Source organism: Fulmarus glacialis, unplaced genomic scaffold, assembly GCF_000690835.1.
Source record: "Fulmarus glacialis isolate BGI_N327 unplaced genomic scaffold, ASM69083v1 scaffold5949, whole genome shotgun sequence".
Lineage (NCBI taxonomy): Eukaryota > Metazoa > Chordata > Aves > Procellariiformes > Procellariidae > Fulmarus > Fulmarus glacialis.
Genome location: NW_009233751.1, coordinates 3,383 through 26,509, shown reverse-complemented (window position 1 = coordinate 26,509; position 23,127 = coordinate 3,383). Strand labels below are relative to the sequence as shown.

General features: G+C 36.2%; 1 protein-coding gene across 1 annotated transcript; it reads left to right on the top strand.

Moving 5' to 3' along the window:
- The first annotated feature begins 1,082 nt into the window (after positions 1-1,082).
- Positions 1,083-21,380, top strand: STK26 (serine/threonine protein kinase 26). Its single transcript, XM_009585413.1, has 11 exons — positions 1,083-1,112; positions 5,228-5,458; positions 12,540-12,596; positions 14,258-14,366; positions 14,457-14,614; positions 17,209-17,394; positions 18,028-18,176; positions 18,854-18,947; positions 19,431-19,493; positions 19,584-19,720; positions 20,285-21,380. Exons 1-11 carry the CDS (start codon positions 1,083-1,085, stop codon positions 20,307-20,309), a joined length of 1,239 nt encoding a protein of 412 aa, XP_009583708.1. The 3' UTR covers positions 20,310-21,380.
- The last annotated feature ends 1,747 nt before the right edge of the window (positions 21,381-23,127 follow it).

Genomic DNA, 23,127 nt, shown 5'->3' with positions numbered 1-23,127 from the left:
GCATACGTTTCTGATCTGGCATTTTAATGCTAATGTAACTGTGAGGCTGCACAACAAATTAATTACTGGGGTGTTTTTTTTGATAATGGGTTGTTTTTGGTTTGGTTTTAAATATTTTGCCATAACATAACCTCCTCCTTTTCCTCAACCTTTCTGTAAGATGACTCTTTTCCTTATAGTTTACCTTTGACTTCTCCCTGGCTATGAAAATCAGGTTTTTATTTTAGTGAGCAATTGCTTGAAATGACAGTCTTTTAAACACACAGGTAATTCTGATGGCTTCCAAAGATACCAGTACGTATTAGGGCACCATAGTAGCAGGTACTTGAAAAACATACAAATAGACACTCTAGTCTTCTCTTACCAACCTTTTATAAAATCGTTTGAGCTAATTATTGCATCTTTATCTAATGCGTATTTGAGTAATGTCTGCCAATGTAGGTGAGCTATTCTGTAGTACTGCTACAATTTTAAGGGAACTTCTGTTCCAAATAAAGCCTGGGAGGTGCTTGAAAATCCAGATAGTATAACAGGATTTCTGGGTCAGGTTTTAGAAATACTGCTAAGACAACAGGATATATGTTGTCATATTGACAGACTACTTAGAAGAAATCTCACAAGACTATGGTAAATTATTTGCTTTGGGAGACCTAGAGGATCGTGGGTTTGATTTTGTTAGATACAAGGCATTAGCTCAGTCTCTGTCCAAGATTCTTTGAAGCTTTGTTTTTTTATGCAGTTGTACTCAGTCGTCTTTAATGAAATTCATTAATGAACCTTCTTAGAAGACCTGTTTCTGTAAAAGACCTGTCCTGCACTGACAGATCCAGAAGTGGTCTAACACAGATACTGTTTCTTCTAATTTGGTGTATGTCGTTAGATATCCGTATAACATTGAAAGTTAGATATTCAGTGTGCTCTAACTTTGTTTCAAAGGAATAACGCAGCATTTGGAGAACAGGTACATGAAAGGGTCAGAGGTGGGAAGGTGAGTCAGCCAGTCAGTTTTGTAGCAGAATGCAGCCAGTACATTGCTGCGTAGCTGTGTCTATCGGAATAAAAAAATGCTTATATAAGCTGTAATGGCAGAATACTTGATGCAATTACTGCAGGTATGCTGGCAAAAGTTATGCAATTTTTTTTTTTTTATTTGGGGCTTCTGAGCAGGCAGTTGGCCTAGACCTCCTGACGTCCCTTCCAAGCCGAATTACGCTATGATCCTGTGACTTCGGGTGTGTACATACATATGTGTGTGAACACATACATGGTTGGATAAGAGGAGGAGAGATTTTACTGAACGCTAGCACAGGCTGTATAGTTGTGCTGGACTGGTGAAATGGTGGACTTCCTAAGCTACGCAGAGGGCTTGTGTTGTCACGCTTGTGCTGGTACTGTTGCTCGTGCTGGCAAGATTGAAGCTGGCATGTGAATGTGCCTGTGCTTGTCATACTTGTTGCTGCTTTTGTCTGTAGAAACGGGCTTAGGGAGGGGAAGAGCAATAGATTCTGTTCCTGATTTGTCCACTTATAGGTGTTATCCTCGGAGAGGTGATGATGGAGTCCATACACTGCCTATTGTATTGTTACCATCTGCTGCCCAACAGACATGACTCCCCATAGAAACCAGTATTTATTTTTAAAAAAAAACCAACAATTATTCATGCAGGCAACTTTCAAAACTTCTAAACTTTTTTCCCGTTCAATGAAAGATCTGTGAAGGAACAGGGAATAACATTTGGGTGTTTTGCTCAGGAGCGTTAATAGTGTTAGAAATCTTAATTTCTACCATATTAGAAGCTTAGCTGGCAGCTGTGCTGCAAAAATTTATTGGTATATATTGGGAGCGTGTATACACACATACACACTTCTATTTATATAAAATATATCTCCATCCTTTTCTATACCAGGAGAAGGAGGATAGGCATTACTGCTTTATATAAATTTACCTTTGTTTAAAAAGTAGTCTTTTAAAGTTTTGGTGTTTTGTTTTTTTTATTAGTTGTAGAAGAACATTCCTGTAGAACAATAGTCTGAAAGATAAGGAAATTAAGAAAGATAAAAGCAAATCTGTTTCAAAATGCAGTCTTTGTTTTAAGGCCATATTTTAAGTTATGTAGTGTTCTAAGTTTGAAGACTTTCCAAAGGACATTATCTCAATATTAGCCACAATTGGTCAGAAATATTTGCCCTTATCCTGGAGTGTCCTACAATTCCTTGTCAGCCTTGGTGACAGAAGCTGTAAAGCTGACTGCTTGCTGTGAGAGGATTTTCTCAGAATAGAAAGATGTGACTTTTTCCTCCAGTAGTCCTGCACTGTTTGTTCTCCTCTCATGCCCCTCTGTTCCACCTCTCTCTCCCAGGGATGTACATGGAGTTCTGCAATGTTGGAAGTCCAGCCATGCCCTATCTCTCCCTATACTCCAGCACTCCCATGTAATGGCATTAGGAGTTGTTGGAAGTTAAAACAGCCTTTAAAGCTCTGATTCACCTGAAATAGCTTGGGGGAGAGAGTTTGGAGGCCTGGCTTGTTTTGTTGATGACCGTTAAGTGGGTGTATAGGATTGAGTGATGTGTATTTCCACTGAGGAGCCCAGAGGAATTTTCTGCTTAAGGTTTCTCCCCAAGCGAAACCCAAGTGTTGCCCTTTGAGTTCATCAAACATTTGTGAAGGGTTGGATTAGTTGACTATATCTGTGATTAAATTGCTTTTCTTTTACCTGTCTGGAAGTGTTTAACAGGTTTCATCTCAAATCAACAATAGCTATGAGTTAGCATGAATGATTCCTGGAATCCCAGGCTCCAAGAGTGTCTCAAAATGAAGCTAGTTTTTCTGAGATGAGTATTTTAGAGTTAATGGAAGGTTTTGCCAATCCTCTTTCTTAACTCTGTTGTTTCCTGGAGGGTGTGTATGTGTGTCTCTGTTCATTGTAAATGGAGAACTATCAGTTAATTATTCCTTGTTGGAACTAATGTTGTAGTTTAGGAACACATTAGATTGCTAGCTAAATGACAATTCTACAGCTTTTCTAGCAACAGGGCAAGGCTGGGTGGCAGTTGCTGCTGCTTTTGCCACACATGTCCCTACAATATTTTTTTGAAACACATCTGAAAATGGATTTAAATTCAGATTTTAAAAAATTTTTTTTTTTTTATTTTGTTAGTCTTAACGATGAAAAGATGGCAGGAGCTGATGCAGTAATGTATGGCAATATGGCTATCTTTGGGCAGTTTGAAGATTACTGGGGTTTTTTTGTCTAACTAAAACCTTTATGAAGCCTACAGTCTTTTTCTTTTCCAGTATAATCATATTAGTTATTCCAGATCTCAGATCAAAATAGTACCCATCCTGTCATTTTTCATTTGCTTTTATTATGTATTTGTTCATCTTTTAAGTCTTTTACTGGATCTATCAACAGAAGAAAATACAAAATTTTTTGCTCAGTTATGTCTCTGAAGGCGTTTTGGTCTTGGCGTTTTGGTTTTTTTGTTAATGGAGCTGAGTAGCAACTAGCTCATTGTAGGCAAAAGGGAAATTCCTCATTCTTCTTGCTTTAATGTGCTGCTCAGGAACAGCAGTGTGTCTTGTATATTTGCAAAATCTAAAAATCTAATTCCACAGATTGGCATGAATCTGCCATACTACTTCATGTTCCCTCCTCTTGTGATAGTACAAATGACAGCTTGGTATATATGAGCAGTGAACTGATTCTGCTGAAAATAAACCTGACAAATCATATGGTTAACTCTTAGCTAAATCTGTCTCCTGATTCATCTCACCATATTGTGGAATAAATTCTGGTTCTGGTAGAAGGGAGGAAGCGACAATGAGGGCCCAGTAAGGAAATAAGATTGTCCATTTTGGACTAGGTTGAAGTAGTAATGTATTTTTTTCCCAGTAAAGATTTTTGCATCCATTGCAAGAACACTGGTGTAAAGATGTTTTCTGGAGTTTCGTGTTGATACTTGAGTATTTTGTTATGTAGGGTAATCTGTGCCTTGGGTTGAATGTCTGCTTTTGCCAAAACTGTCACTTCTTTTGCTGGTTCTGAGTTTTGGAGTGCGAGAAAAACAAAGCATCTCTTTCATATTTTCAAATGTTGCTGTTGAATCAGAGGGCTTTTTTGGGCAGATGTTTCTTTTTCAAAGATTGATTTGCGCAATTAGTTGCCCAGTTCTGACAGCAGTAATATATTTAATTGTGTTGTTCTGCAAAGTGTGGGCTGTTCTGCTAATAAGTCTGTCTTGCCTCCTAAAATCACCTTTCTGCAAACTTTCTTACTACGATCTAAAGATTTGTGTTCTTAAGCTGGGGAGCAAGTTGTCCGTATCCTTCAGAAGTCACTGCTGTGGTTTTTGGATACACAAGGTTCTCTAAGCAGCCACGTAGCGTGCTTTATCTTGAAGGGAAAATGAGAATTTGCTTCGTTTTTGTTTCCTTCATGACGACTTGAATGGAGCTGAGAAATTTAAAATCTTTGTATAATAATCAGTCTGCTGAATTTATTATTAGAGTAGTGAATCAACAGAGACTCTAAGCCAGGTGTGCTCAGCGGTGTTATGCTGCCTGGTGCTCTGCTCCCCTTTTTAAGGCAGCCAGTTCTGGTCAGTACCCCGGTTTCAGTACTCTGCTCCAGCCTTCTTACTCCTTCTTTGAACATCTCTCAGTCCCTTTTGCTCTACTTTCTGTCAGCACTTTTAGCTGCCCTGAAGACGCCTGATCTTATCTCAGAATCTGCCGGTGAATACCGGGCCGTGCAGTCCTCTCACAACTAGCTCCACGCTGTATTACTTGATAGGATGCTTTGTCTGCCCAAGGCTGTTGGCCAGGTAGAAAGCCCAGCCTCTTCTGCCTGGGTGATGATGTTAGTGCTTCTGTGCCAGTAATTCCATTCCCCAGTCCTCTGAATTACTGCACAGATAGGATTAATATTAAGAACAGCTCTATTCTTTCGTTTTAAAGGGTTGTTATGTGGGGAAGTGAAATGAGGTTTGTACCTGACTCCCTTCCTGGTGAGGCTCATTTACCTTTGACATCATTGCATAATGTATGTTCTGTAACTAATAGCTGAATTAGAAGTTAGTGTGCAGGAAATAAATTTATCTGATGTGAGCCTTCTAGTGATGATAAATTTGGATGATGTGCTTCTTGGGAAGTAATGAGAGCTAATAACTTGGAAGTATATTAAGTAACTTGTACATCTTTTTTCTTCTTTTTTTCTTTTTTCTAGAACCATAGAGCAGACCCAGAAGAACTATTCACAAAACTGGAACGCATTGGGAAAGGCTCCTTTGGTGAAGTCTTTAAAGGAATTGATAATCGGACACAGCAAGTGGTTGCTATAAAAATCATAGACCTTGAGGAAGCAGAAGATGAAATAGAAGATATACAGCAAGAGATAACTGTTTTAAGTCAGTGTGATAGTCCTTATGTAACAAAGTACTACGGATCATATTTAAAGGTAATGTATAGTATTGCACAAAGATTTGCTAGCACCCAGTTGTTTTGAATGCCTCTAGCAAAAAAATTCTAAAATTGAGGAAGAGTTATCATGCCAACTTGACCTTTTTTTAGTATGTTTTTGTTTTTCTTCGGATAGAGCTTTTAACTTTGTTTTGCTCCTTTTGCTGCTTGCTCTTTGAGGATAAAATTTGCATAAAATGGCTAGAGAATGAACGGAGTTGATAGAGGATTCCTCTTGCCATTGCTATTGCTTTTGGACCTTGGTTTTCTCTCAGCCCTCTACAATCCTAGCACAATTTTGTGGCCTTTCTGGGGAAGAAAAAATACCTTCATAGCTATAGAAACTAAAACCTTTCTCTGACATGGAAAGAAACCCTGCAGCATGTAGAGATGTGTTGGTAGTTATGCAGCATAGTAGGCCTGAGACAAAGTAAAACTGACATCAGCAGTTACGTAACCACTGTGTGAAATGTTATCTAAGACATAATTTAAAAACAAACAAACAAAAATGAAAACTTGCAGAAATCCAAAATGTTGAGTAAGTCTTTTCAGCTTGCAAAACTGTCCAGGTATAATCACCCTAAATATTGATTAAATGATCTGCAGTGCATACATGTTCTAGATGATTTTTAAAAAACTAAAACCATTCAATAAAAGCTAAAGTGTTAACCATAGTTAGAGCTATCTTAAATGTCTGGGGTTTTTTGTTTACTTGTGTTTGATTTTTTGTTGGGTTTTTTTGTTTGTTTGGTTTTGGTTTGTTTGCTTGGGTTTGGGGTTTTTTTTTGTTGTTTTTTTTTGTTTGTTTGTTTTTGTGTTTTGGTTGGGGGTTTTTTTTGTTTTTGTTTTTTTTTTGTTTTTGTGTTTTGGTTGGGGTTTTTTTTGTTTTGTTTTTTTTTTTTTCCTCTGCAGGTATTTCTGGCTTCTTAAGGTATAGTGGGGTTTTTGACATTTCTAAAGACAGATCTCTGAGAAACATTCCTGTGTCACACTTGTGCTGTATCTTTCAGTGATGCTATAAAAGTATTTGCAGAATTTATTTAGTAGTGTTCATTGTAGATTTGTTTTTTTCCTCTTTAAATTGCCAAAATATTCAATTTTTAATATTTTAATGCTAAGTGGGTGATTTAATTTTCTGTACTCCAAATACTAAATTCTCATTTTGACCAAGATAAGACAGCTGTGGCGGCTTTGCTGTTTATTTAGTTACTCAGTATTCTGTGGGTTCTTCATGCTGAAGTGAACGTACAAGTTGTCACTGATGTCCTGTCTTTCCTTCTCTTTACTGAGCTCAATCAGTGGGGTTTTTGTTATTAAGTGATAGAGCTCTGAGATGTTGTAGAATTTGCTTTCCTGTGTCATAGTGTATTAGAACAAGCTGGTTCTTCTCAAGATAACTTTGAATTCAGCTAGCAATGTTCCCCTGGAGCAGTGCACAAATGGTACTGCAGATCCAGACATGATCAGTCTTTTTTACAGTCCTTTATTTTCTGTTATGAGCTAAGTCCTAAATATTATGCTCCTGCAACGTATCCATCGTTTTAACTTTGTGTTGTAAAAGCCCAATTGTTTGCCCTGAAGTACAAACAGGTCAAGGTAAATCTTGGAAAGTGTTTTTGCTTGGAAAAGTGTTTTGGTAAATATCAGAATTAAACAGCAGTTTTCAGCAGCTGTAAATGGGGAAATGAAACCTTGATTTGGTAGGGGTTTGTTTTGTTTGTTTTGGGGGGGGGCTTGAGGGGTGGTGGGTGGAAAAAGCATTATAAATCATGTTAGAAAATAGTCTTTTCATTATTTACAACAACATAGGTATGAAAGCAAAAAGGGTATTGCGAATCTCCCTAAGTACCTGTGCATCACAGCAGTTTGTCTTTGGCCTTGTTATGCAAGTCTTTCACTTTTTACCCCTTTTCTTAGATATGTAAGTATAACTATTCTATCAGTGCTATAAAACTTTCAAGTTCTGGTTAGGGTTTTTTTACTTTTTAAGAATTCCTGGCAAATACAGGATCATTTTAATGCTGCAGTACTTTCCTCACCGTTTGAGTTCTTTCCATTTCTATTATTCTAAATGGATAAATTTTGAAAGATTAATGCTGATCTCCTGTTTACTTTTCACAGTTCTAATATTTTGGGGGAAGGAAAATTTCTGTGCGTAGAGCTTACGGAGTTTTGGTTGCTTTCCCATTCCTTTAAGAAATTCCTCTTTAAAAAACAAAACAAAACCAAAAAACACAAACCGTAAAAAATGGTTCATAGAAATGTTTTTCATCCCAGACTAGCATGATAGGTAATTCTACTTCTTGCTGTTCCCCAAGTAAGCGAATAAAAATGGCCACAAATAATTGAGTACTTTTAGTTCTGTAATTAAAAATAAATAAATAAAATGACTGTTTAAGTAGTATCTTGGCTTTACATTTTTCTTAAGCTAGATTTATCCTTGGTTACTAATACTTTTTCTTTTGGCTAAAGAGTGTATTAGCTTTGTTAAATGTGCAAAGAATCTTTTATGCTGCCTTTTCATTTTAGTAATAACAGGTATTTTGAGAGTTGTATCTGTCTTTTTTTTTTTTACTTAATTGCTATAGCTTTTAACTTTTTATTAGCTATTACTCTAAGAATGGCTGTCAGCTTAAGTATTTAGCTGTGTAGTACTTCGTCCACAATTTAATTTCTCTATATACTGTAGACATCTCTTGGAAACAGTGAAATAGGTACAGTTGTGTACCAAATGACTTCATAATTAAAGGTTAAAGAATATTGAGGCTATATTCTGAAAATTAAGACATCTTATTTCTTACAAAGCAAAATCCTAGGCTGCAGAGATTAATAGTGGTTTGCTATGGATATGACTGGTATGAAGATCATATTCAAAGTGGTCCCATAGGTTTGTTGGTGAATACTTAGTTTTATATATAAAGATCACTGAAAATATTCCTAGAAATACATTTTAAGGTAGTGGTTAAAAAGAGCATAAACACACAGTAAATAGAAGGTATTTCATAATTTAAGAGAGTTTTTCTTTTTCCCTTTTCATCTTTATTTACAGGAAAACAAAACAGTTGACCCAGTCTGCCCTCTTTCAGATCATGTTTTTATGGAATAGAAATAGTTTACTAAAATATATTAATCATACATGTAGCTTCTCTGAAGCTCTAGGAATGGCATTAGAAATGTTTTTGAGTTTTGCACTGTTTAAATCAAAGAGACTTAGTATTTTCCTAACTATACCAAAGCAAACCCTCAGTGCAAAGGCATTCAGGTTGCCTACAACACTGATTGATATTTCTTAGTTGGGTAATCTAGATCTGGTTTAAATCTTTAAATTTGATAGTTTTTGCTTTGAAGGAACTGCAGCTGAGACCATGTGTTGGCTTCAGGTTTTTCATGTGTGCCTCAGTTCATCCAATTGAACTGTAACAGAACATCTTCTCTTGTAACCTATTCTTGTTTTTTATTCATCCAATTGAACTGTAACAGAACATCTCTTGTAACCTATTCTTGTTTTTTTAACCAATTTTAAGTAAGCTTTGAATAAGCAGATCGTTCTTGTCAATTTATAGTCAGTTTAAGTTTTTCCTCCAGTAAAATAGCATATTTGATAATTAAAAGTTGTTTATGACTAAAACACGAAAGAAGACATGTTAACTGTGAGGGTTTCCTAATTGCAAGCATTTCAGATGAGAGATATTATTTTTGTACAGTCTGTTCTATATATTCTGCAGCTTTACAGTTTCCTCACATTTTAGGATGCAAAGCCAGCCTTGTGGCTGACTGCGATGGAGTGGCCCAGTCTCAGGGAGCCTGGGGCTTACCAGCTACATGCAAGCTCTTCCAGATGCTCCTGCTGCTGAAAGGGGGAAGGGAAGAGTGTCTTTATTTCAATTACTTGACTTACTAATTTGTAACTTAGTAGGCTCAGCTGATGCCGTGTAAGATACTGTCATGTTCTGCAGCCTAGTTGCCCATTAGCTACGGCTTGTACATCTGACTTGTAAATGTGATTTTAAAAATATAAAGCTATTTTTACCTAGCAATGCAATGTTATTTGTATGTTATCAGACTTTACTCTTTAAAAATCTTATCATTGGTACAAGATGGCAAGGTCTACTTCCTTGAGGTTCTTGCGGTAAAGTTGACGCCAGTTTTCAGTTACTGTGACACAAAAAGGTACAAAACCCCCATATCTTTGTAATTTGGGGTACCTATATATCTTGAATTTTGGAGTTTGAATGGGAGTTTCCCACTGAATTAGTCTTAGAGCTTAGGTATTAGTAATTTTTTTCTTAATTCTTCTTTGGGTATCTGGCAAGATCAGTAGTAATTTTTGAACATACTGGTAGGTGATGTGCAATCATATAGTCAAAGAATGCACGTACTTGTGTGGGGTAGTAAAATGTTTTACCCTTATATTGTGTCTTTCACAAATGCGTGTAGAATTGTACGAGCTTACAGCTGTAGTAATGCAACTTCTGTAGCTGTAAGATAAATTCTGATGTAGATGTCTGTAGATGTTCATATTTGTGGTAGGTCAGGATGTAAATTTGTCTCCTCATCTTGTATTGCACTTTGATTGCAATTAACATCACATCTCAATAAAGCAAACATTGGTTGTGGAGGGTACCCTTGAAAGTGATAGTACGTTGCAACACAGCAGTGTAAGTTATGTTAGATAGCTAAAATGAGTGTTTTCCTCACGCCTAATGGCTTGTCAAAATGTATTACTACCTTAGTTCAGGCAAGAAAAATATGAAAGGTATTAAACGTTACCCTAGTTCTGGCATGTTTTGTTTACGCAAATTTGTGAAGCTTGATAACATACTTGAGCTGTACTTTCCGTCTGATCCCATAGAGATAGATCTCTTGATGACTGAGATTTCATGATTGTTTTCCCTATTTGTGCCATCTAGGGGTTTAAATACCTATTCTTGTAACTATTACAGCCACCTGGGCTTGCTCTTTTCTTTTGCAATCAAAGCAAGCCTGAAGTTACTCTGTTTTTCGGCTTGAATATGGAGAACTCCTATAGTAGTATCCAGAGAGTTACATCAAAATTGTACGGCACTTTGTGCTGCAAACCTTTGAGACAATCTAAAGATACTGTTTGTTCTACATCTATTTATACTTGGTTGACCTAAAATAGCTAGGAAAAAGGTTGTTCATGCCTGGCTAGAAAATATCCCCACCCTGTTACAGTGGATAGTAGCAATTTCTTTGAGACATTATTTCAGAAACACAGTACTTATTCATTTTCACCCTATACTGTTTTCAAGTAATAGTCAAATCCTCCAAACATGTCTGGTAACCACAATGTTTGCCTTAAACTGGAGTTCCTTGCAGGTCTTCTCAGCTGACAAAGTTGGGCTTTATAAAAACTGCTAAAATTAGCCAGCCCTTCCCTGCTGATCTCATAATATTGGAATAGACTCTCATGAATGGTGTGGTTTTAAAATTCAGTATAAATCTAATAGAGCGCACTTTGTTAAGATAATTGGATGTGGTACTTTCAGAAACTGCACCTTTATTTGCTTGTTGAGTTTTCTTTAGATTTCTGTCACTAGTCAGGTAATAGGGTGGGAAAGCACACAATGCAGAATGCAAGAGGCTTTAAAAAGTACTCCTGCCATAAGCTTGTGCTCTGTTATAAGAAACTAGCAGTAGTAAATGTTTGCTGGAGACTTAAACAGCCTGCGTCGTACTTCATCAGTCTGGTTCAGCTGAGTATTTTTAATAACTGGTTTTTATTTGAAATATAGAAATGTTTTTATTTGCAGAATTTCTTAGAGTAGTAGCCCATAGATTAATGTTTGGATTTCTTCTGAAATGTGAGGGGACTCTGGCAAGCAAATAGCAGAAGATCCCAGTTTTGAAACACAGTCTGTAGATCTGATACCAAATCTTTCCGGTTTTGTTTATATGAACCAGCCACCTTTTGCAGCTACGTACCAAGGGCAAAGTCAGCATCTAGAAATCAGTATTAGAAGAATTTGTCACTTCTAGTATTGAGTAGTTGAGACACCTCCGCAAAGAAAGCGCAGAAACTCACGTATTCACAGGGGTTGAGATTCAAATAGCATATGGTGAAGGAGTACATGAACTTTGCAGTATTACTAGAAATAATAAAAAAAAATTTCCAAAGATAGGTGCCTTAAGTCATACTTTTTGTTGAACTATATTGCTCTTATCTTTGACCTTTTAATGGCCGATTTCTCGAACCTCTGATCTGAAAACTTAGGAAACCTGAATGTTTTTGTAGGTTTCCAAGTCTGGCAGTGCAGTTTCCCCTGGCTGGTGGTTCTAGCGCTGCTTTGTATCTCAAAATCGGAGCTGCCTGTATTGTAGCAGGCATGTTTTGTGGCAGGATGTAAGTCCTTAGATACAAGCATGTTCAAGTGCTCTCAGTTCCCACTTTGTGCTGGGTCTGACAACTTAAGCTGGAGCCTGTGGACATGTTAGATACACACATGCACAGTTACCACATAGGTGAAGAGGCACCTAGCAGTTACCTCCATTAGGCTTTAAATTTCTGTTGTCTTCAAAGTGTGTTCATGATCACTCTCTTGCTCAAAAGCAATTTTAAGTTCTGAGTATTTTCCTCAGATGAGAGGTGTGGTGATGTTACAAGAAAGTTGCCTGTTAAAATTGTAATGCTTCTGTATCACAAATGGCTGGAATTAATAATTGTAATGCAAAGACAGTCTTTTGTAAGAACTACAATCTTACATTAAAACACTTAGTTTAAACTTAAACCACCACCAGATAACTTTTTTTCTCTAAGTTGCATTCCTTTAGGTGGAATCATTTTAGATAACAGTTAGCGGAAAATGATCGGGGGGGGAGTGGTGGTGGGGGTCTTTTTTGTTGCTTGTTGAAATACAGAGGTCAAACTTCAATTGATATTTAGACATCTTGCACAGAAGCTGTGTGATCATGCCACAAGAAGTAATTACATGTAACTTGGTGATTAATGGGATTCTGTATTTGCATTCTCCTAATAGTGTGCTCGTAGTCTATTGAAATTTTTTTTTTTTTTTTAATGGCACCCTTGGAATTCTAACAACTCATGCCTTCCTTTACAGGGCACAAAACTATGGATAATAATGGAATACTTGGGTGGAGGATCAGCTTTGGATCTTGTAAGTATATGATTTTTTTACATTATAAGTACTAGCGAACCTTATTTCATTGTGCTTTCGTATCTCTTTATAAAATCTGGTCCCTGGAGGCAGCTGGTATTACATCACTGCTACATTGTAATGCTCCAAAAAGTGTGAATTTGAATGGTAGTTCTGTTACATTGAGTTGATGTTGGTTTTTTTGGTTTTGTTTTTCCTGTTTGGCTCTAAGCATTAGGAAGCATCCATTTGTTCTCAGTCAAACGTAAGGCAATTTTTTTTTAGTATGAGGAGAAGTACTGTTCTTGCCATGTGGTGGGTTTTTGGATCGTCTGTCCCCCACATTTTGTCCCCCACACAAGAATATTCATTACACTTGAATAAAAAATGTTTCCTTTGGGATTGGGTCTCAGGAATGAATGAAGTGTGTGCCCACAGAGTACAGTTAATTTTAACTGGTTAGAAAGTGTTGGGTTTTCCATTTTCAGGTGTTTTCAGTAAGCATGAACGTGCCTTTTACTTAAGATAGTGTAGCATTCATGAAGAATGTAGCTTAGAGAGTGCAAGAGCACAGTCCACTGTATGTGGATGTGGTTTCCCCATACTTTTCAGTACAGTTCTGCCTCAGCTGTAAAGCTTGGACCCACCCTTTCCTGTAAGATAATACAACTCAGTCTTCGTTTGTGTGATTCTGAAGAAAAAATACCATGTTTTCAGTATTACAGAACAGTGTTAATTATATTTGCTAACAGTGGTCCTGTCTGCAAGAGTTGAAGTATGTGCTTAACTTCACAAATCTATTTAAACTTCTTTATGAAATCACATCACATCAACTCAGCTACAGGAATGCAAAAGCATAGTAATTATGTGTAGCATGCAGTAGTTTTTTTGAGAAAGGGGCTGTGAGATACTTACTCTTCAACACTTTTGAGTAATTGATAGTCTTCTGTGAGTATCAGAAATAGTGAAATAGCTTTTACTATTGAAACCACTGAACCTTTAGAAAGATAAAACTTTAAGTTTTGCCTTATTTGCCTCACTTTGCCATACCATAATTTCATGGTGTTCTCTGTTTCAGTGCTGTGTTGTTTTTTTTTTTTTAATAGCAGAATCACCCACCTTAATTGCTTCAGCTTTATTTACATAGCTTTCCAATGTGCAAAGTTTGCACTTATTCCATACTAGCAGCTTTATAGTAACACGCTGTGTTCCTGGTGCAAAAGCAAGCATGGAATCAAAAATGCTGGAACAAGAAAAAAATGCATCATTAAATTTAAAAACCACAGTCAATAGACTAATTTATTTTGAAATAAACTGAGTTTCTTAATTCACTTAATCTAAAATGCAAAATTCAGTCTGCTGTGTTTGCTGTCTATAGGAAACTGTAACTTTGTGGAAAGTTAGTTCTAGCTTTTCATGTGCACTGCATGCTAAGGGGAGTGCATACTGTATACGTTGGAAAAGTAACAGCATTTTCAATGTATTATCAACAGAGGAGATGTGAAGATGATCATTCCAAAGGCACCTATTTCTGATAGAATGTTGACATGTTCATTGAATATTTTATGAATTCTGTTAGTTCTTTTAAAAAAATCTTTCAAGTTTAAGATTTAATTAAATCAATAACAAGGCAAAAATTAGACATAAGACTAAAATTATTTTAATGTGTCTTTTCTCTAAAGCTGCGTGCTGGTCCATTTGATGAGTTCCAGATTGCTACCATGCTAAAGGAAATCTTGAAAGGTCTTGACTACCTACACTCAGAGAAGAAAATTCACAGGGATATAAAAGGTGCATAACATTTTAAATGTTACTTTGCTAAAGCCCTTAAAAATCGCAAGAGCAGTATTCTAAATCAGATTACATTATTTCCCTTGGCAGCTGCCAATGTCTTGTTATCAGAACAAGGTGATGTTAAGCTTGCCGATTTTGGAGTTGCTGGGCAGCTGACAGACACGCAAATTAAGAGGAACACCTTTGTTGGAACTCCATTTTGGATGGCCCCTGAGGTTATTCAGCAGTCGGCGTATGATTCAAAAGTAAGTATGAGATTAGAATACCTTTTCTTTGTACCTGCAGATCCAACAGAAAGGACTTTGCTTTTTGTCTTTTTAGCTCTGTCAGTATGGAGAAAAAAATAATTGCAAATTACAGGGTTTCAAATAATACAATTAGAAGTACAGTTACATTGTTTTTATACAGGAGTTGCATGTCACTGCACTCACATGCGAGACCCATGTAAACTCACCAAGTGAATTGATGCATTCACGTTAAGATTCTTTCAGAGAAACTGCCTCAATGCTTTCACTGTTGTATGTTGGTTGGTTGATTTGATTTTAATTTCAATTCAGTGTTTCCCATTTCAAACAGTAATAAAGCTCTCACAAACTAGAATGCCACCAGAACATACCAGCCTATTTAAAGCCAAGATGATGGCTGAAATTTTACTCTCTTCTCCGATTTTTATGAACAGCTCTGGATATAATTTCTTTAATGGTATTTCTGAGGACCTGTGTAATGCTGAAGATTTTAACACAGATGACTGATCTTGAGAAGGAAAGAAGTAACTTGAACTACAGGATGGGTAGCTGTGGTAGTATTGTGGTGGCATTATGGTACCTTGTACATTTCTTTTTCATGGGAGCTGTTGATGGATGACTAATTGCAAAGGAGAGTTTCCCTATGTGAACTAGCAGTAGAAAAGCAGACCTCCGTGTTTTTCTGAGCATTGGGAACTGCTGCTAGAAATGATGATAAGGAGTGAACAGTCCCCTCTTCTCCCATGTGTATGCCCACATGACGACCTAGAGTGTGTGCTTAGTGAAATGGCAGTGTACTTCGGTGCTAGCATTGGACTTTCTACACTCTGTAGATGCAACCTTAAATAGGAGCAAGAAATCTAAAAATCTTGGTATATGCAAAGTAATACTTTCATACTGGTTTTTCTCAAATAGTAAACGTGTAACTTTACTTGTGATGTGCACATAAAGAAAAGACTGTTGAATATCTGAGATGTCCTGAAGATATTCACACTCCAGGAGACTTTCCCAGGATCATTCAGACTTGAAGGAATTTGTGTACATATCACAAGGGTTCTTGCTGATAAGAAGGAGAATGTGCATGCAGTTGTAGTTCTCATGTTTAGGGTTTCAGTGGCACAACTGTAATGTGCTCCCTAGGGCATTTTGGAAAGCATTCTACCCTGCTTTAAAAATGCGTGTTGTCCGGTCGAAGTGAGAATAATTCCTCTTCTGCTTGCCCTGTGAATAAATCAGCTGTACCACCCCTTCATTTACTTTCTGCCAGCAACCTAATCTTTTGCCTTCATATCTCCTCAATATGTTGCAAGGGCAATGCCCTCTCCCTTTTCTTTCCATGCCAGAAGTCTGGTGGGAAAGCGCGAAAGATGCAAGCCTTTGGTAGGACAGATGAGGGGGTTTGGACAGGATACACTTCAATTTCTAGACTAATACTGATGAATATTTTGGCATCTGGACTGAATTTTAGCCTTTCTCCTTCTCTCCCTACTTCAAAATGACAGAAAATAAAATAGAAATTCATACATTTTTGTAGTGGCAGAGATTTACACCCCCCATCTCTTCTTTCAAAACATTTTGCTCCAATATACAATTGTTGGTTATGATATTTCAGTAATAAACAATAAGCTAGTTTAATTCTTCAATATTAAATACAGATATTTTAGTTCTTGTGAATAGGAAAGGAATATTGGAGAGATGCAAATTGTAACCCTTGTTTACTCTATGGGCAACTTCGGTTTATTACTTATGTGCCAAGTGTAGTCAACCATTGCCAGCCACTTTTTAATGAGAAACACCTTTAGTGACCTTAATAGCTATTGTAGCTCATCCTAAAAAGATGCAAGTAATGTATATTTCACTTGGGAAAAATCTCTAAATCGGAAAAGAATTGTGTAGCTGATAAGATATTTTGATACAAAGACAGAATTTGTTTATAATGTTTACCTTTAGCTAAAATAAATACCACTTTATTATTCTTCAGAAACTTACACTGTGAACTTGATGTTTCAGGTCTAACTAGTTGTTGAGAATTTTCTAGCTAAATTCATCAAGCAGTCTGTTAGGAAGGAAATTAAGTGATCACTTGCTGCATTTGATTCAACTCTGCCTTGTTCCTTTAGAGAGAGGTGTCAAACAACATTGGATACCTTAGTGCATCTACAGTTTAAAAAGCAGCATCAGCATGCAGCTTTGCTATCTAAAAAAAAACTGAATTAGACATAGGAAATCTGTGGCAGTTTGTAGTTCATTATATAGAAAAAAAATCAAAGGAAGATTAATGTTTCTGAAGCTTTTTCCAAAAGCATGTGTCTTTAGGTGCACGTTTAACTTGCTGACAGTGTTACAACAATGACAAAGTGTGCAACAAAAGTGATGTTGTAGATGTTTGTCAAAGTTATTAAAGACTGATTAAGGCAGCCAGGTCTTTGGGAATTATAGCCTTCGAGTATTAGAAGGGAATCTTTGTGCATTGTCTACTTAGACCAAAATTAATTTTATTATATAGATGTAGTATGTGTGGAGATTTCAGTTATTAAATACTTAGTCGTGATAGCCCTTAATTTTTGACTAAAAGTAACTTTTCCCTTTCTCAGGCTGACATCTGGTCACTGGGAATCACTGCTATTGAACTAGCCAAAGGGGAGCCTCCCAACTCTGATATGCATCCGATGAGAGTTCTGTTTCTCATTCCGAAAAACAATCCTCCGACTTTATTAGGAGAATTCAGTAAACCTTTTAAAGAATTCATTGATGCATGTCTGAATAAGGACCCAACATTTGTGAGTAGATATATGTATGTGTGTGTGTATAGATAGATGTTTTAGTTTTGTTTTTTACTTTCTCATGCTTGCAAAGCATTTAGCTGGTGTAGTGCATCATAACTGATTGAAGTAATTTTAGAGACTATACTTTCCACTGTTAATAGTAGTGGTGTTTTTAATAGCTATGTCTCCATCCTAGTCTCTTTCGTTTAAAAGACTGAAAGGGGGAGGGGGAATGAAATGAAGGTGACAGAGGCAGCTTCCTAAAATGGACTCAAACCTAGGATAATGTCAGAAGAGCAGCTTTAACAGAGGAGAGAACCTAAATTTTCTTCTCCAGCAGAACTTTTGCTGTCTGTCTGAATTCTGCTTACAAGGAAATGTTGCACTGGAGAATTTTGATTAGTCATTTTCCTGGGTGTGTACCTTCTAGCATAGAAGGATAAGCAGTATAGTCTGTGTGTGACTTGATCATATTTTTAGAGCACTTGTAAATGTGGATTACTGGCTTTTCTTGACTTCCTGTTTCACTAATTTCCTGATACTGTATGACTTAGCTCTAGAAGTCAGTTGTCTTACTAAATCTCCCCTATTAACATTTAAAATCATGAGATGTTAGCATAACATTAAATATTTAAGTGTTTCTTACAGCGCCCTACTGCAAAAGAACTTCTGAAGCACAAATTCATTATGAAGAATGCCAAGAAGACTTCATATCTGACAGAACTGATTGATAGGTTTAAGAGATGGAAAGCAGAGGGACATAGTAGTGATGAAAGTGATTCCGATGGTTCCGATTCGTAAGTTCATTTTCAGTTTAGTCTCTTTTGGGCTTTTTTTTTTTTTCTTTTCTAATGTTACTAGAGTAGGTTTATTGCAGTTTCTCTGTGTAATTAACTCCTGTTCTGTATATCTGTCTTTGTTCCATACGTTTTTCATTGGCTTCTTTCAAGAAAATCCCTTGTATCAACCTAAAGACTAATGCATAAGTCAAGCTATGCGCTCATTATCTCTTTAAACTTTCTCTCTCTGAACTCAATTTCAGTTCTGTTTAAGTGCTGTGCATTTCCTAGTCTAGGGCTAGTGGTTATACCAAAAACAATGAATCACAGTTAGAAATATTGCAGAGCAAGGTTGAGGTGTATGAAGAAGTTTGCACAATGCCTGTGGAACAACATACATTCTGTAAGTCTCTTGCTTTTCTGGATATCAAATAACTGTTTTAAATGAGATGCCATGGGAGAAGGTAAGCTTTATGGGTAGATAACATTTTCTGTTTGATTTGGTCATATTTCAGTTTATTCAGCCTCTGAAGCTATTTTTTTAAAGTTCAGTTAATGTTTCAATACACATTTTTCTCCCTGTTTTAAGGAACAGGGAACTAATCCGTATAGATTTATTATGTATTTGGGTTACCTATGCTTGCTTAGGGTTATGTTATGGCTAGTATTATGTACATTGTATCCTTTTTCTTCAGGGAGTCCAGTAACAAAGAAAATAACTCTCATCCTGAGTGGAGCTTTACTACAGTTCGAAAGAAGCCAGATGCAAAGAAGCTGCAGAATGGGACGGTATGTACAGTCTGAAGAGTTCTTCCTTTCTAAGTGCTGGGTTTGAAGTCAGTTTAAGGAAAATAGTTATAAAGCTTAGTAATTATTAATTTTTCATAAGAACTATCTTTTTGTAGTTCAAGAGATGATGATTGTTAGTGATATTTCCTATGCCCGTGTCAGCCTTAAATGCAAAAGATACCGCATACTAATAGATCAGTATCTGTTCATAGAGATGGGAATTTAAAGGCTTATATAATATTAGAGAGGAAAAACTGAACTGTTTTTCTGACGATATGTGACATTGTTTCAGATGTGTCATCAGGCATCTGTTTCCACATCACGTAACATTTGTTGATGTACTGTGTCTTCATTGTTTCTGTAATGTATTTCAAGCGCTGCTTTGAATTTAACTGAACTTTCAAAATCACATGTGCTGTGTTAAATGCAGCATCTATGTTGTACAGGAATATGCTAATGTAATCCTTATTTGTTAACTTTTAGGATCAGGATCTTGTTAAAACCCTGAGTTGTTTAACTATGATAATCACCCCTGTGTTTGCTGAGGTAAGTTTTGACTTAAAAAACTTATTTGAAAGTATTACCCAAGTGTCTGATAAGTTTTATAAGTTTTATCTGTTTTGGTTTGCTACTCAGCTCAAACAGCAGGACACAAATAATGCTAGCAGAAAGAAAGCAATTGAGGAACTTGAGAAAAGCATCAATATGGCAGAAGCAACGTGTCCAGGGATCACAGATAAGATGGTGAAGAAACTTATGGAGAAATTTCAGAAGTAAGTTAAGGAATTTTTTGTATGCATTGGAAAAAACAAAAACAAAAACAAAAAAACACACCAACAAAAAAAACACAAAACACAAAACACCAAAACTTTATTTTAAAAGAAAAAAATTAAATTAAGTACTTATGCACAGGAAAGGTTAGTTGACAGTGAACTTCATATGTTGGGGAAGTTTGAGTAGTTTAGTGATAAATGAAAGATCTGCTATTTCCAGGGATTTAAACTTTTAGCTTCAGTACTTATACGTAATACTTCTGTCCGAGACTAAATCTAATAGTAACAGTTACTATATCTGTTTGATCTTCTAGTGCTGCAATTTTACTGTAGTTGTTGTACCTTGCTTCCTTTAATTTAGCCTGCATTTTTGTCGTAAGCATATTTATAGCAAGTAGGGAGCAGGAAAACCTTTAACTATCTTTTTAGGGAATATTTTCTTAAGAATGATCTGTTGAGATGAAGGCATGTACTAGTTTAGTGATGCAAAAACAGTTATATGCTGTTTGCCAAGCTGAAGCAATATAATTAACAAAATTCTTGATTGCTTTTTTTTATCTGTAGATTTTCTGTTAATGACTCATCCTAAGAAACTTCACATAATTGACTGATGTTTCGTATGGACCCAGTGAAACCCACCAAAACTACTTCAAGCTTGGCAGTGCTTAGCTCATGAGCTCCTTGTGCCTTTTGGATCTTTGCAACATATTGATGGTGATTGAGGATTTGAAAGAACCTACTCAACTATTTTGTGGCAGTGCACATGGTTTTATATTTTCAGGAAATTATTTTGTAAAGAACAACTTTTAATATTGTAGTTTCACCTGTTTAATCTGATAAACGTTGAGGTGCAGTTTTGCTTTTAGAAATAACCATTACTTTAGTTAATAGAAAGTGCAAGTACAGTATGTTTTGATGCTATTTTGTTCCTGTACATGGGGATGTACAGGTCTTTTGTATTCATGAGTTAAACTTTTGTAAATCACTAACAAGCTTCAGAGAAAATAGCTTTTTCACAAGCGTATTCAAAACATGTAATGTAGTGGCAAGGATATTGCTGTAGCACCTGCTTCAACCAGCATATAGTTATCATGCCCTGAAAAATAAACCTGCAACAGTATCTATTATAATTCTAAATTGGTACAGTATTTTAGGCAGCTCTATGATTAAATATATTTGAGAGCAATATGTCAATAGTTTGCAGGTGATATGTAGCAACAGGTATATCCTGATGTACAGTATATGTATTACCTTTTAGAACAGGTTTTGAAGTAGTAATTCAATCTTATATCATCATGGTAGGAAAATTTAAAGCAATACAGTTGAGGGGGTGGGGCTTTTGGCAATAATGGACAAAACCTGAAGTCCAATTTAACTTAATTTAATTTTTTTCCTGAGTATACGTCTGGGTGGAAGGGAGCCAGAGAAGCCGAGCGTCGCATGATACATACCTCACAAGCAGGTATAAGTGTAACACCAGCATTCTGTGTGGTGGTGTTGTTTCTCCTGTAAGATATTTATACACATTTTTGTTCTTAAATACATTAAATACAGTACATCAACATAATTTGTTTATAATTTTCTGAAAGTGCATTTTAAATATGTATTTACCAGTTAATATGCAAATAACTGAGTTATAGATATTCTTTCACAAAAAGGTAGTACTGTGCAGTACAGAGTGATTTTTTTTTTTCTTCTTTTTTTTCCTTTTTTTTTTTCCATAAAAAGTAGGTAAGACTATAAAGTTGCTTTCAGTTATATATTTATGGTACTCCTAGATGGATAATATCTTCTCTTCTGGTTTTTTTTTCCCTTTTTCAACCCAGTATGTATATTATGCTGAAGTTTTGAACTGGGATTGTTTTTCAGTACTTAGCTGTGGAACTGTTGGTGTAAATTTATTTTTGATAAAGGCTGGGTGTGTTTATTTTATGGTTCAGACCTGCACATTTTGTTTTTGCACAAAAGTCATTTTAAAGAATCTGAAATATATCTGCCAAATATTGAAAAAGTAATGGTGTGCAAGTAAATACTGCATTTTTAGTCAAATGTTGCCATTACATCGTTTTTATATAAAGGACACTTGTGAGAGATGGTGGTTAGATATGCCAAGGACAATTATTTTCAATGGTGCCTACACTGTAAAAAATTACTTTTAACTCCTTGTTTTAATTTTTAAAAAAATGTTTCTGTTTAAAACTTTCATCTGCTATATAACTGAAATTCGATTAGAATTTATATCTGAGAAAAAAGTCTGGAAATAGTTTTTGAAAACAATAATGTTATGGATTAAATAAATATTTTTATAAATGTAAAAGCATCAAAAGTTGTAAATACAGTTGACCTGAAGCTTTACAAAATAACTGCATCACAGAAACAAATTGTAGTGCTCCTTTAGCTTCTGTAGTTGTTAGTCTTGTAAATCTGTTTATAGATGAAGCTTATTTCAATGTTTTGGGGGGTTTTAAATGGTTTAAAAATAAATATTTAAGTTCTGTAAACTTTCATGAGCTTGTTCTGTTGTGCGTTTTATTCTGGATTTTAGTAGATGTGCAGAGGTGTGGATATACCTCTTACAAACTTGTGTTCTAGTTCAAGAAAGATGTTCCTTGCACAGAGTTGCCTGGTTGCTTTGAAAAGGTTTGGGTCCCCCCATGCTGTTCTTGTCCAGAGGACACCTACCAGCTGCTACGCCACAGGGAATGCTATAGACAGATGGAGCAGCCCCAGGGTTCAGTTTGATTCCATTCCTAAAGAGGAGAGTCTTCAGGATCTGTGTGCTCAGACGACCATGCACAGCCCGTGACAACATGGTAGAGATGTCAGAACACTCTGACTTCGTTGTGAACTCGGCATTGTGGAGTGAAGGTACAAAAAGGCCTGTGCCACGGTTACCTCGGCTTTCACTTCAGCAGTCTCGACCCAAATCTCATTTTAAAGAGCTCCATACAAATTTCTCAGAATTAAAAACATGTTTTTACTTCCATGTCACTTCCCTTAAGGTGTTCTTTTTTTATGCGGGAGACCGAGGGGAGAGGTGATGGGAATTCCTCCCGAATTTTGTAACTGATGGCTCTACCCTGTTGACACAACGTCTTTAATCTATGCAACTCGATAAATGATTCTGGGTAGGTAGGGTTAGTGAATTATTTGGGAAATTGGAACCTGTCCTATTTGTGATATGACTGTAACAAGTTGCTGAACTATGGTGCGTCTTCTTTTCCTGTGAAATGGGTGGGATGTATACCTACCTCATAGGACAGTGTGGGGAAACACTTATCCACATGTGTATAATACAGCCTCGTTCTCTTCAAGTCCATTCAAGAAGTTTTTTTTATTGTACTGCATATGGCATTTCTGCGCCTAAAGTCTCTGTGCATTATAAGACTATAATCTAACTCTAAGGA